We start from the raw sequence: 16008 nt of genomic DNA on the forward strand, positions 1-16008 counted from the left end.
AACTATCATAAAAACCTGATAATGAGTGATGAAAGTTAACGTTGTCCATCACCAAGGTAAACTCTTCTTCCTCCCCCAAAATACTTTTAAGTGTATTTAAAGATATCTACTTATCAGATATCCTTTAAAGATATCTGCTATCACCCCTACACCAACTATTGCTTCACTGTGGACTATGTTTAAACAATTTAATGCTAATATTATGACTATATTACGGCCTCTTGATGACAATACACGTTGATTTGGGGTCGTTCCTCGGAGACTGTATCCGTGGTTTCTTATCGTATGAAACGGACTTTGATCAATGCAAATGATATTTCTGTAATGTTGTTGAAATGTCAAGTTTTAATACATGAAACATATGTTTTTCTTTCTTCTTTTACCTCTGCAGTATTGTGTTTTTCACTGATGGGTCTTAAAATTTTATATGTATAGTTCAATTTTTTTAACCATCGCCATAACGTAGAGACATTGACATCAATGCCGAATTTTACCTTTATCTCGTATAGATTACAGTTTCTGTTATCTCCGATTAACTCATGTAGCTTATTTCTTATTTCCTCAGTACAACCTGACTGTCGAAAATCACCTCTAATACCAGGATTGATATTACCTGTTGATATATATCGATGGACCAGGCGTCGTATTGAAGTCTCACTTCAATAAACGGAGTTCCGATACTTCTTTTGCACTTTTTCCCTTCATTAATACAAGATTAATTACAAGATCAAATTTCTTATTTCAACATTAATTTCATTGTCTTCCTGCGTTATTCATTTTAGAGTTTTAAAAAATTAAAGAGAAAACGGGCCAAAATTGTATATAAGGAAATTAAATTAAATGAAGGAACAAAAGCAAAACTATTTATCATGGTAAAGAAAAACCGCCAGATTGTATGCAAAAAACCTCCAGATTAAATGCAAAAGACCGCCAGATTAAATGAAAAAATTCACCAAATTCGTGCAACCACCAGATTAAATCCAAAAACCGGTAATGCTTTAGTTGATCTAATAGGATGCGGTGACCAACTGTATCAAATGCTTTTGATAAGTCAATAAAACGCCTAAACTAAATTTGTTTTGTTTAAAACCATTAGTTATTTAATCAACTAATTTAATGATTACATGCTCAATTGAGAGCTTTTTTTGAAATCCAAATTGGTTTGGGTAAAACAATTTGCTTTTAATGAAGTGAATATAGATTCTATTATAAATTACACGTTCGAAAAGTTTTGAAAATACAGAAAGTATCGATATAGGTCTATGGTTGGTTATGTTTGAATATTCATTACATTTAAATATCGTCCCTTAGCTAACAATACCGCATAAGCCATTTTTACCAACTTAACAGATTTTTTTCATAATAATTTTTGCTCTGTAAGACTGTAAGGACTTCTTGGGGCACCTAAAATAACTTAAAAATAATAATAGTAAAATTATTGTTTTATTTTTTTTAATTTGTGGAAGAGTTCGCCACATCAGACATACTTTGTATTACCATTGTTTAGACGAATTTGTGACGAGTGCAAAAAAGAAAATAAATATATTTTTTGTATTTGCAATGCTTTGATTGCTTATGACGTTTATAAAAAAATATCATTGGATAGTTTTTTTAAAATATGGATTGTGGTTGGATAACTTTAAAGTAAGAAAATTACGCGGTATTTCATTTAAAAGTTGTCCTGCTTGGAGCATTTGTTCCAACTGCTCCACAGTAGCTACGTCACAGGTTTTTTAGGTGGTTCTTAGAAAGAAAGTCGTTTAAAAATGCCAATTTATTTTATTTGCAGTAAGCGAAGATTTTGTTAACGGCAAATTGTTTTAAATAAATACAGTTTACTTTCAGTTATTCTAACCTCTAAAAACTCATTTTGCCGACGGTATCTAAAAAATATTCCTATTTGCCGACTGAAGGTACAAAATGGTCCCAATTTGCAAAATAATGGTGCAAATATTCTTTGAATGGGCCCTTTCTATGAAAACCTCTACGTGCCGGCATTGACTATATACAGTCAACGCTATATATAGCGTTTTTTTATCTTTAATTGAATTAATAAAAAACCTTAACTTGTTTTAAATTTGAAAAAAGTTCTATGTTTCTTAATTAATTTTTTTTCTAATTAATGTTTCTTCTCCACACGTGTCAAAACTTGACTAAGACAAAACTTTACGATCTTAAATAATAAACTTTCTGATCTTAAATAAGCATTTGTGATCTTAAATAATATTAATAAATAGATCAGCATTGCCAAATGCCGATATGGATTTCGAGAGTTCAAACTGTCTACACCAGTTTAAATAAAAAAACTATATACTAACTATAAAACTTTGCGAGCACAAATTTTTTATACAACCAGTGCACCTTTTATGTATTACTGAAGAAAAGAAAAACAGTACACAATTTAGGACATATCAAATCAAGTATGGTGAATCAATTATAGATTATAAAAGTATTATAAAAAATTATTGCTGGAAAGATTACGATATGAAAAATAACAACTTTGCAAAAATGCATCTACTAAGCACCCTTGTCTATTTTGCAAAGCTGAGATACCTAAACACTAATTAAATGAGGTGCTAAACACAATCATTTTTATCATCAAAGACATTAATAAAAAGAAGTTACTTCTTCTATGTCATTTTGTTAAACTCTAAAATCTAATGATGCAACGGAACAGTAGAAAAAAAGTATTAATAATTTATTGAATATATTTAAACCTATTAGTGCAGTTGCAGTTTAAACAGTATTGTCATAATCACCATTTTTGCTTTGAATGTTTCAAGCATAATTTAATAGTTCAAATAAAAATAAAAAAACAGCAGGGATTAGCATTCGCGGTGTCTCACTTGTTTAACGTCGGGAGGTATTTATTTCCTAGAAGTGTAATTATTTTCTAGGCAATAAACACTCTGAAGAACTTATCTCAAAGATATTAAATAAATTAAAAAATCTCTAATTTTTTAAAAGACAAATCATAAAAATACGACAAATTTATACAAAAATACGATAAAATAGTGATATACAAAAAAATTGTCATTAAAAAAATTTCCAATAATTACTTCAATCCTCAGTGTTATCCTTTATTAATGGCTCCGTAAGTTCAGAATCGTTATACTTATTTTCAACTCGATCAGGTATAGGAATTTCTTCTTTAACTAAAATAAATATATGAAGTAGTATATATATATGTATAAATATATAAATATATAAATATATATTCTCTCTCTCTCTCTCTCTCTCTCTCTCTCTCTCTCTCTCTCTCTCTCTCTCTCTCTCTCTCTCTCTCTCTCTCTCTCTCTCTCTCTCTCTCTCTCTCTCTCTATCTCTATATATATATATATATATATATATATGTATGTATGTATGTATGTATATATGTATATATGTATGTATGTATTTATGTATTTATGTATGTATGTATGTATGTATGTATGTATGTATGTATGTATGTATGTATGTATGTATGTATGTATATATATATATGTGTATATATACATATTAATTTTTTTTTCCCCCCTACTTCGAAATTTGTTTTTAATTTGAATCTACTTGTATCAATAAATAATCAACTCTCTATGTGAATTTGCTTGTACCAATAAATAATTTATTTTCCATGTAAATCTACTTGTATCAAAAAAGAATTTACTTTTTATTTAAACCTACTTGTATCGAAAAATTACTTTTTTTTTTCAACATCTTTGCTTCCAACAAGGCTGCAAGTAACCACTATTAGAGTTGGAAGTTACTTGAAGAGAAAAGATGGAGTCTATAGAGCAATATGATTGACAGACAACTTAAAAGATTGCAAATTATATGAATCCGGAAAGCAAGATGGAGGAAGCGAATTCCGAAGAATCGATGTTCCAGGAAAAAAACTAGAAAAGTAAGAGTTTTTGGAGCACTTAGGTCACAGTAACAGTAAAAGGATGAGACTTGATTGAATGACGAGTAACATGAGAATGAAATTTAGTAGATGGCACAAGAGATGCAAGCTCTTTAAAGTAGTGCTTATTATAGTATTTGTAGAAAAGAGAAAGAGAAGCAACATTACGATGATATGATAATGGTTGGAGGTTGGCTGCAAGAGCAGATCCAACTAGGTTTACAATGCGTTTTTGCACTTTATCTTGAAGAGAAAGGGCATCATTGGAAGATCCACCCTAGATATGGCAACGGTATTTCATACAAGGACGGATTTGAGATTTATAAAGATAAAGAATAGAATCCGGAGTAATTAAGTGTCGAGCACGATAAAGAGATGCAACCTTAGCAGATGCTTATTTTACTATGGATTTGATATATGGTTTTCAAAAGAGATCGGAAGTAAGAGTTAATCCTAGAAGATGAAGGGTAGATAACTCGTCGAGCACATCCCCAGTCATAAATATAGGAAAATCTAAATTGTTGCGGTAACGATTGGCTAACAAAATTTGGGTTTTATCTGAATTAAAGTTCACCAGCCACTGTGAGCCCCATGCTGTAGCAGAAGTGAGATCCTTTTCAAGCTCAAATGCCTCCTCCGCTTTTCAAGCAAATAATGCCACCTTAGATGTGAGAATATCTGGAAGATTGCAAATGTAAATTAAAAAGAGTATATGGCCAAGAATAGAGCCTTGAGGAAACCCTGAAGTTACTGGATATGAAGAAGAGTGCTGTCCATCGAGAACGACTTTTATACTACAATTGGATAGAAAGGATTAAATAATCTTAAAAATATTACCTGATACATTGTAAGAAGAAAGCTTATGAAGAAGACTAGTATGCCAAACATTATCAAAAGCTTTAGAAATGTCAAGAGCGATAGCCTTAATCTCTTTACCTCTAACTAATGTACGATAAAACCTATCGGTTTTTACTATTATCAAACCGGCTGTAGAACGAGAAGATCAAAATCCGTATTGATGACCAGAAAATAAGTTATTAGATTCAAGATGAAAAATTAAGTGTTTGTTAATTAAAGATTTAAAAACCTTGCTTATGATAGGAAGTAGACTAATGGGACGGTAGTTAGACGAGTGAGATCGCTCTTCAGAATTTTTGAAAATAGGGATAACAGATGCCACTTTCCAGCATGCCAGAAAACAAGATTCTGATAAGCACTTGTTAAATAGTTTAGGAAGTATAGATGACAGCTCCAGAGAACACTTCTGCAAGACTACAACAGGTATGTTGTCTGGACCACAAGCTGTAGAAGAGTTTAAGCAGGAAATCTGAACCATTCAAGAGAGGAGGAATAACAGACTTGTTCTTATTATTGATACTGTTAAAGATTTTCCAGAAGTCATGAGAGCCTAACTTTTTAGATGAAATACAAGATTTTATGACCTGAGAATAGTGGGCTTTAGTGTTAGACAAAACTTTTTTACAATGTAAATTTCTAGCAATAGTAAATAGATGTCTGTTTTCTGGAGAAGCTTTGCTGATAGGTATGGAAGTAATGGTTTCGATTGGAAATTGCAGCAGCACAATGTGAGGTAAACCCATGGAGAAGAATGAGGCTTGACTTTCGTTAAAAGGGAATATGTCAGCCTGAATCCAAGAAGTTATGTAAGAAGTATTTTTATCAGCAGGAAGACAAAAAATTGCTATCCAAGGGCCGTCACGAAGAAAATCACGGAAAGAGTCCCAGTCAGCTTTAAGTTAGTTGTAAGAGGTACGATGATAGGGAGATTCTGATGATGAAGAAGAAAGAGATAATAGTTTTAGAGAGATCATACGTGATCAGAAGCACCTAAGAGTGAATGTGGAGAAACTGAGCAATGACTAAGATCAGAAGCAAGACATAAGTTGGATTTTTGAGTTAGAGATTGAGAAAGACAAACATAGTGGGCCTTAACGCTTGCAGAGTCACTGACATTAGAGCCTAGCCATTCAGTGTGATGAGCAATAAAGTCACCAACGACAGCGATATTGGCTGATGGATAAAGAGAGAGGGCTTGGTCAATTTGATCAGAAATAATATATAAAAGAGTGCAGTCTTGAGGTGATGGAGAGCGATATAGAACAAAGAGTCAGGCGATAGAGTGAAGTGGTGCTAAATGAAAGCACATAAAAGAATAGTCTGTGGATTCAAACATAGTTTTCCGAAAAATGGATGAATTCTTAGGAATGTAAATGCCCAGGCCGAGTATATCACTATTGGAGTCTTTTCATTTGAATCTATATGTATCAATAAATAATTTACTCTTCATAAAAATAAATTTGTATCAATAAAAAATTGATTTAAAAAAAACTGAATAGTTTACTCCTTAAAGTTTATATACACTAAAAAAAAAGAGTCTGAAGTTGATTGTTTATACTCTATATTCTGTCATGGTGATGGTAAAAATCTAAGATAAGACAATGCTTGTAAATATTAATTAAGCGCATACATAAATACTGCCTTGTGACATAAATTAATAATATACATAAATACGGTGCCAATAAAATCAGCGTAAAATAAAAATGCTTTCAATAAACTCAACACTCCAACTTGACAATTTATCATTATATCCATCCAATCTACGTAACATCACTTCGTATCAAAAAATATTCTTTTTAAATTAACTTAATTAAATATTCTTTTTAAATTAAGTCACGATATTAAGCTTTATAGGCTTTCAAGAAATGAAGTACTTTGGCTTAATGCGATAAATTGTGCTACAAATGATACTGCACATAGCAAGCTACCAAAATCTTCTAATTTTATGTTTATATTTGCTTGGCACATTTTATTACTGGTGGTTTACTTCTATTTTACATCTTAATTTAGTATTGGTTAATACATATGCAAATATCAGTACTTTTTATACCGCAATATTTACAACTATTTAGGTAAAAGAGAACATTTTGAAAAACATCCAGACTCAATTCCATCAATTTTTGATACTGAAAAACTAAGTTACCCTCATAAAAATATTAATATTACTAGATCTTCACTCCAAGAATCTGCTGAAAACATTTATGGACATTTACTTAACCCTAAAATAACCAAATATGTAGACAACAATGTAATCCATTAGTTTAACAGAGATTTAAAAGTATGTAAAAATAAAATAACCTAAGACTTATCTTTCTGCTGTTTCTTTTGATAAACTTTCAAAGTATTTGTGGAACAAAATGCTATTGTTAAAGTAAATTTTCTTAACTTTGCGTATAAGAGAGAATAGTTTGTTTTCCCCCAATTCAATATGGTTATTTTTGATTTCGATTTGATAGATAGTTGAAATAAAAATTCATATCATATTTGCATTAAATGTTTATTTGCTAGCTCTGTAAAAACATATGCGCACAGTTAAGGGGACCAAAGGATGCAGATGACCTCAGAAGGTCAGGTTTTAAATTAAAAATATTACATGTTATCTTTAAGGTCAGGTTTTAAATTAAAAATATTACATGTTATCCTTAAAAAGCATTTTAAACTAAAAAAATATTGAAAAAAGTCTACTTGCCATTAAAAAACTCTAAAAAAAAATTTCTAAGTTTTTCAAGCCCTTATGAAAATATGCTTGCAGAATGGTATCAGAAATGCTGCTATAAGACTCTAAAAGCATTTCTAAAAAGATCCATGCACAGAAAAAAGTTTAATTTTCTCAATATCATATTTTAAAACACCTAGCATTTTGAGGTGCATTACCTTTCGTTTTGAGATGTGTGATCAAAAACTATATAAAATACTTAATTGAAAACTTTTGATAATTTTTAAAATAACATTAACAAACTTGAAGAATATTGAACAAGATTGAACAAATAAAAACCAGATCTATATATACTAAAATCAAAAAATCAGCGATTACAGAATGGTATGTTCAGTGATAGACCCAGGGGAGGGGGAGGGGAATGCATTCCCCTTCCCCACCAGAATCTGAAAATCCTTAATTTATTAGTAATTGAGGACCTTTTTATTTTTAGGAGACGCAAAATGTGATACAAAAATATTTCAACCCCCCCCCCCCAACACACACACCAAAAACTCCTGGATCCAACAACAACGTTAGCTCTATTAGATTCAAACTGAAGGCATTTTTTGGGTCCTATTTCACAAATTGATTTGATCGTTATTGGTTTTGAACAAGTTTCTTCTTGGTTAATTTTAAATAATGTTAATTTTAAAACATTATGGCAACACGAGCATTTTCGAAGCTTAGTCGCAGCACAAACTTTCTTGCAAATATACATTCTTTTTTAAATTTATAAAAGGCCTTAAATTGCTGTTGCTGCTAAGATACCCTTTCTTTATTAGCTCCTTTCTTGGCTTTGTCTTCTTTTATTGATGAAACGTTTTGAATATTTTTTCCCCTCCATTAAGGCGTAAACCTGGGTAACTATAACATTTTCTTTGTACACTTTAGTTATTACTTTGGTGACAGGCAACAAATTAGGTATTTCCTCAAGTGATAATGATTTATCAGATATTCTTTGATAAACCTCCATGGCACTTTCATATTTATGTTTCCAATAGCTTGCTGACCCATAGCAAACATGTTTTTGAGATGAAACTGTTACTGCAGTTGATGATTGATGACTTTTTGGTATTTTCATTAATACACAACTCTGCTCGTAAGAACTTATCAAAGTTGAAATTAAACAATATTCCTTTCCTTTCCAGTTTCAATGACATCATCAAAGCACTTGTTAATTGTTCTAAGATATTTGATTAGTTGAAATTTTCCTGAATTGATAGTGGCCCAACCACATTCTGCACCATTTAAACTGTTTTCTCTAATTGCTTACTTTTCATGTCTATGACATCTCTCAAAACATTGAATCTTGATTCACTCATGGGTTTGATTTTAAGATTAAAAGACTTTCCCATTACTTATTTTTTTTCTACTGCAAACTAATCAAACACACACTTTAGCACTCGCACTTTATCTTAGGTGAGTGAATTTCAGAATATTCATTTATTACCGCCAAAAAGAAATTAAGTAATAATAGTATTAGGTTCTTATCTACCTAACATTCTGAGGATCCTTAAACAGCATTGTGTGGTAAAATATAAGAAATATAGAGATAAGTAAACCAAACATTTAAAAGTATATTGAACTAGGCAAATAAAAAAACTATGCAGAAATTCATGATAACCCTAGCAGGGGCATATTGAGCATATTTTTGATTTTGAGATAATTTTCAGCCATGAAGCAAACTTCAAACATTTATATGCTTATACTTATGTAAAATAAATAAGGATGATTTTTAAAAAATTGCAATGTTTAGAGACAAGGAACAGAAAATTTTGAGGCTTTTTTGTTCCCAGGCTCCAATCATTGCAATTTTTTGCAAAGCATCCTTATTAGACATAAGTATAAACATATAAATGTTTTGAGTTTGCTCCATGTCTGAAAGTTAAATCCGCCCCTGTTTTAAACATCAAAAGAGTTACGGCATGTAACTACTATTTAATCAATTTTATTGTCCCGATGACAAAATGAACAAACTAAAATAAACAGAAAATTAGTTATTCACTATTGAAAACTTTTTTCCCTACTTTTGATAAAAAAAAGCAAAAGAAAAACAACAAATAATAAATACTTTTTGGGGATTTTTTTATAACCACTCCACCAGTAACAAAACAGGCCTGAATTCATCTCTGATGAATACACGATTCTTTTGTATTTTACCAATGATCTCATTATATTAGTTGACACCTTTTCCCCCACTCACACACACTCCTATAAAAAGTTTAAATTAACAAACACCTGAATAAAAATTCTTACCAAAGTGCTTTAAGCAGGGTAATTTTTCTGAAAAACGAGTACACTCCAGTATGATTACTACAAAAAAAGCCATCCCAGTTGGAACAAATATAAGCAGGTTAATGAGATTCGCAAATTTTTTCTCATCATTACTATCTAAGTACATCCACCGATATGTGTCATTCCATAAGGCAATAAGAAATAGATTTGTCAGTTGAATTGCATGAAAGACATTGTGATGTTTATTTGAAAGGGGTTTTAGGAGCAAGAAAAAAACAAGTACACATAAGGAAGCAGCACTTAAACATGTTGGTTGTATTTCTGAAGAACTAAATTGATCAGCTACTAGCAATAAAATTCTAGCTAAAAAATAGAATATGATTATACGAATATTGGTTGTTTCGAGTCCATATTGATACCAATTCAAAAATGTAAAAAACTTCATTGTTTTTTTGAAGCAAGTCACAAATTTTTGAAGAAATTCCCATTTTATTGTAGAAATTTCTAAATCTTTGAATAAATTCCAATATAAACTTGAACACAAAATTATTAACGGAAAGCTAATCAAAAAAGCTATTATCACAAATACAGCTATTGCATACAATATTATATGTAGAGTCTCTTTTAAGTACTGTTCTTCAGCAAATATTAAAATTTTTTTTTCATTATTTATTGTGATTGATACAAGAACATCACAACTTAGCTTTGCTGTTATAGAATAAACAATAAATAAAACCACAATTAATGAATGGTGAAAAGCCTCTTTAGTAAATAAATGAGAAAAACATGAAAATATCTTGTAAACAAAAAATAATGAAACTATCCACCATAATGCAACAATAAACATTAAACTTTTTTTTTCCAAATCATTCATGTTGTTATAAAAACAAAGTTCTAAGCTGAACTTTCTGTACATGCCTACTGAATTGAATAATTCTATAAAAAACAGTAATACTGGACATATTTTGGTAGAAATTAGTTGATCCAAAATTTGGTAGGAATAAATTGTTGGAACTAGATACCATGAAAATGTTTTCTTATTAAGTAACAGCAAAACAAAATTACACCCAGCAACCGCTGAAAAAATGGTGATAGAAATTTCAATAGCTTTATATGATTCTCCAGAGCAGTTTTTACAATCAGAACTTCCAAAAACAACTGAATATCCTGTATTGCATTTACTACACAAAATAGAACTTTGATTTCTATTTAAAGCACATTGATTAGTTGGATTTAGCTTGCACAGATTTCCAACATAACTATCATTCTTTGAGCAATCTTTGCAATAACCTTTAGGACAGGGAAACATATTTTCTTTATACACCCATTTTTTAATTGGTATATATACAGCATCGTCAAAACATTGAATTTCAGTATTATTATTACAAATACAGCTATTATTATTTAAATCATAACCAAAACCACAGTTATTTAATCGAAAATCAAATGACAACAGAGAAGCAGCAGATTGAATAAATAATTTAGTGTTTTCGTTAGGAGGGCCATATATTCTAAATGAAGCTGCACTATTTTGTATTATTTGATGAAGGTCAACATTGAATCTAGTATCTTGAAAAAATAAATTTACTTCTTCATCAACTACCTGTTCTCGTTCATCTTTTAAAACTATTTCTGGTTTGAAAAGTGAACCAGGCTGAATATTCCATTTGCCATGTTCAATACTAATGTTTACTGCATTAGTAGAAATCGCATGCAAAGATTTCTCAAAATAAAAATGTGGCCATGTGGTTATAACATCGATCAAACTTTCAGTATAATTCACTTCTGTATTTGTATTGGTACATGTTTCTAATGTTGATGTAAATATATCATTACCAATACCTGTACCAGCTTTGTTTCCTAGGATAAAATAAATTAATATATTGGTATATTCTTTTACTAAAAAAACTGTATTGATATAAAATATAAATTCAAGTTAACATTTTAAACCTTAAAATATGCAAAAAAAATTGGAACAGTGGCAACCTAAACCATCAGTTTAAGTATGTGTGAGGTACATACATATGTTTTGAATGTAAATGTACACCCATACCCTCTTTTTAGATTTAGATTTAGTAACTCTTCCTGATGATCCAGCAATGGTGAAACTTCAAGTCGAAGATAAAAGTGTTTTTTACTAATTAATTATTGCTCTGTTCTTTAAGAACATTGAGCACTCTATTTGCAAAATACACTAACATAATTTACATATATATATATAATATATATATATATATATATATATATATATATATATATATATATATATATATATATATATATATATATATATATATATATATATGTGTGTGTGTATGTATGTATATATATACATACATACATACATACATACATACATACATATATATATACATACATATATATATATATATATATATATATTTATATATATATATATATATATATATATATATATATATATATATATATATATATATATATATATATACATACATATATATATATATTTTTTTTTTTTTTTTTTAAACATCTTCGCTTCCAACAAGGCTGCAAGCAGCCACTAATTAAAGTTGGAAGTTACTGTAAGAGAAAAGATGAAGATTGTAGAGCAAGATAACGATTGACGGACGATTTAAAAGATTGCAAATTATATGAATCAGGAAAGCAAGATGAAGGAAGCGAATTCCAAAGAGCTGATGTTCGAGGAAAAAAACTAGACGAATAAGCGTTTTTGGAGCACTTAGGAACAGTCACAGAAAAAGGATGACACTTAATTGAATGACGAGTAACACGAGAATGAATTTTAGTGGATGGCACAAGAGACGTTAGCTCTTTCGAGCAGTGCCCATTATAGTATTTGTAGAAAAGAGAAAGAGAAGCAACATTACGACGATGTGATAATGGTTGAAGGTTGGCTGCAAGAGCAGGTCCAACTATGTTTACAATGCGTTTTTGCACCTTGTCTAAAAGAGAAAGGGCATCATTAGAAGATCCGCCCCAGATATGGCAACAGTATTCCATACAAGGCCGGATTTGAGATTTATAGAGGTAGAGAATAGAATCCAGAGTAAGAAAGTGGCGAGCTCGATAAAGAGATGCAACCTTAGCAGATGCTAATTTTGCAACCGATTTGATATATGGTTTCCAAGAAAGATTGGAAGTAAGAGTTAATCCTAGAAGATGAAGAGTAGGTGACTCATCGAGTACATCACCGTTCATAAATATAGGAAGATCTAAATTATTGCGATAACGATTGGCTGAAAAAAATTGAGTTTTATCTGAATTAAAGTTCACCAGCCACTGTGAGCCCCATGCTGTAGCAGAAGTGAGATCCTTTTCAAGCTCAAATGCCCCCTCCAGGCAATCAGAGGGTGTTGGTTTCTTATCACGACAAGAATAAATGGTAGTATCATCAGCAAACAATGCCACCTTAGATGTGAGAATATCTGGAAGATCGTTAATGTAAATTAAAAAGAGTATAGGGCCAAGGATAGAACCTTGAGGAACCCCTGAAGTTACAGAATAAGAAGAAGAGTGTTGTCCATCGAGGACAACTTTTATGCTACGATTGGAAAGGAAGGATTCAATGATCTTAAAGATGTTGCCGGACACACCATAAGAAGAAAGCTTATGGAGAAGACCAGCATGCCAAACTTTATCAAACGCTTTTGAAATGTCAAGAGCGATGGCCTTAACCTCTCCACCTTCATCTAATGCACGATAAAACCTGTCAGTTATTACTGTTAGCAAATCAGCTGTAGAACGAGAAGATCGAAATCCATATTGATGGTCAGAAAGTAAGTTATTAGATTCAAGATGAGAAATTAAGTGTTTGTTAATTAAAGATTCAAAAACCTTGCTTATGATAGGAAGAAGACTTATGGGACGGTAGTTAGACGAATCAGATCGCTCCCCAGAATTTTTGAAGATAGGGATAACAGATGCGGCTTTCCAGCAGGCTGGAAAACAAGACTCTGATAAGCACTTGTTGAATAGTTTTGAGAGTATAGACGACAGCTCTGGAGAACACTTCTGCAAGACAATAACAGGTATGTTGTCTGGGCCACAAGCTGTAGAAGAGTCTAGACAGGAAATCACTTTAGATACAGATGCTGAAGTGATATGAATGTCAAGCAATGAATCAACCTGTTTGTTGGCAATATCAGGTAGAACGCAATTAGTGGAATCAAGAGATGATATTGATGAAAAGTTTTTAGCAAACAGTTCGGCTTTGTCTTTAGGTGAGGTGACAAAGTCTGAACCATACAAGAGAGGTGGAATTATAGATTTGCCCTTTTTATTGATATTATTAAAGATTCTCCAGAAGTCACGAGAGCCTAATTTTTGAGATGAGATACGAGATTTCATGACCTGAGAATAGCGGGTTTTGGCGTTAGACAAAACCTTTTTACAGTTGTTTCTAGCAGTAATAAACAGACGTCTGTTTTCTGGAGAATTGTTTTGCTGATAAATATGGAAGTAACGGTTTCGATTGGCAATCGCAGCAGCACAGTGTGAGGAAAACCATGGAGGAGAGTGAGACTTGACCTGGAATCGTCGAGAGGGAATAAAAGATTCCATGCCAGCCTGAATCCACGAAGTTATATAAGAAGCACATTTGTCGACAGGAAGTTGAAAGATTTCTACCCAAGGGCCATCACGAAGAAAATCACGGAAAGAATCCCATTCAGCTTTACTGTAGTTGTAAGAGGTTCGATAGTAGGGGTATTCAGGTGATGAAGAAGAATGAGATATTAGTTTTAAAGAGATCAAACTGTGATCAGAAGCACCTAAGGGTGAATGTGGAGAAACTGAGCACTGACTAGGATCAGAAACAAGACATAAGTCGAGTAGAGAAGGTAAATGATTAGGGTTGTCAGGAAAGCGAGTTGGAAAGTTGACTATTTGAGTTAGGGATTGAGAAAGGCAAAAGTTGTGGGCTTTAATGCCTGCAGAGTCACTGACACTAGAGCCAAGCCATTCAGAGTGGTGAGCATTAAAGTCACCGACAACAACTATATTAGCTGATGGATAAAGAGAGAGGGCTTGGTCAATATGATCAGAAATAACATCAAAAAGAGTACAGTCTTGAGATGAAGGAGATCGATATAGAACAAAGAGAAAGGCAATAGAGTGAAGTGGTGCTAAACGAAAGCACATGAAAGAATAGTCTGTGGATTCAAACCTAGTTTCACGACAAACAGGTGAATTCTTACGAATGTAAATGCCCAGGCCAAGCATGTGACTATTGGAGTCTTTACGAATCAGAGGAAGATAACCATCAACACTAAGATCACAAGATGAGACAGCCGAACTCAAATTAGTCTCACAAAGAGCAAGTAGGTCTGGTGAACTTTGCAAGAGATAAGACTCAACAGAAGAAAAGTTACTTCGAAGACCACGAATATTAGTGAATGATAGGTTTAGAGAACTTGGTGATGATGATGGTTTTTTGTGTTTTATAGTTTTTGGTACTTTATTTATTTTTAAATTAGATTGAAGAACTTGACTCAAAGCATAGATAGTACTCAGAACACTGTTTAATAGCTCAAGCAATTGCCTCATTACTACTAATAAACCCTAAGCCGTAACAAAGGGCTCCAAATGTGGCCTCCGCAATGCACACCAAAAGTACAAACAGGGACACCATCCATGCGCAACATGGCACTGTTAATACTTTGATATTTTTCAGCTGTTGATGGAATCAGCCTCTCTGAGAGCTACCACAGAGTTCGGGAAACCTGACTACCAGCCGGCCTCAGAACCATAAAACTGAGTTTTAGAGCTGTACCCTCATAAGGAGATAATAGAATGAGTTGCCTAGTCATAAAAACAGTGACACAAGCAAACCCATGCATTGAGTCAAGAAAATCCAGCATTCAACATCCTAAACTGGAAACAATGTATTAAAAATACATCTGCGCCAGCCTAATAGATGAAGAAGGGGTGCGAGGCTGGTCAACAGATAGAATCTGTTTACCCCTTAAGTCTTTGCCTAGGAGGCCTTCTACAAGACAGTAGCTGGGTGCATTTAACATCTGCCTAAGATGAGTATTTTTATCGAGACACCATCTCTAGCCTTTACTCAACCAAGAGCCCCAAGGCAGGGGGTGTTTTAAATCGGAGTTGGCATCTCCTAGCCTTTGCCTAAAAAGGTGTATCCTACAAGGCAGCAGGACATGAAGCAGATTGTATGTTTAATTATGTATAATTGTATGTATAATTGTATTTTAATTGTATGTATAATTGTATGTATAATTGATATATATATATATATATATATATATATATATATATATATATATATATATAGATACATATATATATATATATATATATATATATATATATA

The 16008-nt window shown here is 31.9% G+C and overlaps 1 protein-coding gene across 2 annotated transcripts in view; it reads right to left on the reverse strand.

The window, feature by feature from the left end:
• Nucleotides 1–2805: 2805 nt before the first annotated feature.
• LOC105848579 (uncharacterized) overlaps nucleotides 2806–16008 on the reverse strand; it is a 25053-nt gene continuing 11850 nt past the window's right edge. Inside the window, exons 2-4 of one of the 2 annotated variants that reach the window (XM_065791044.1) lie at nucleotides 9696–11534; nucleotides 3060–3155; nucleotides 2806–2874 (exon numbers count right to left, since the gene is read on the reverse strand). In XM_065791044.1, the coding sequence (XP_065647116.1) occupies nucleotides 3061–3155; nucleotides 9696–11534 (1934 nt within the window). In that variant the 3' untranslated portion in view covers nucleotides 2806–2874; nucleotide 3060. Of the gene's footprint in view, nucleotides 2875–2915; nucleotides 3156–9695; nucleotides 11535–16008 lie in introns of those variants that run through there. The other variant, XM_065791043.1, reaches the window with a different exon arrangement.

Source organism: Hydra vulgaris, chromosome 02 (genome assembly GCF_038396675.1).
Source record: "Hydra vulgaris chromosome 02, alternate assembly HydraT2T_AEP".
In the NCBI taxonomy this organism is placed as follows: Eukaryota; Metazoa; Cnidaria; class Hydrozoa; order Anthoathecata; family Hydridae; genus Hydra; species Hydra vulgaris.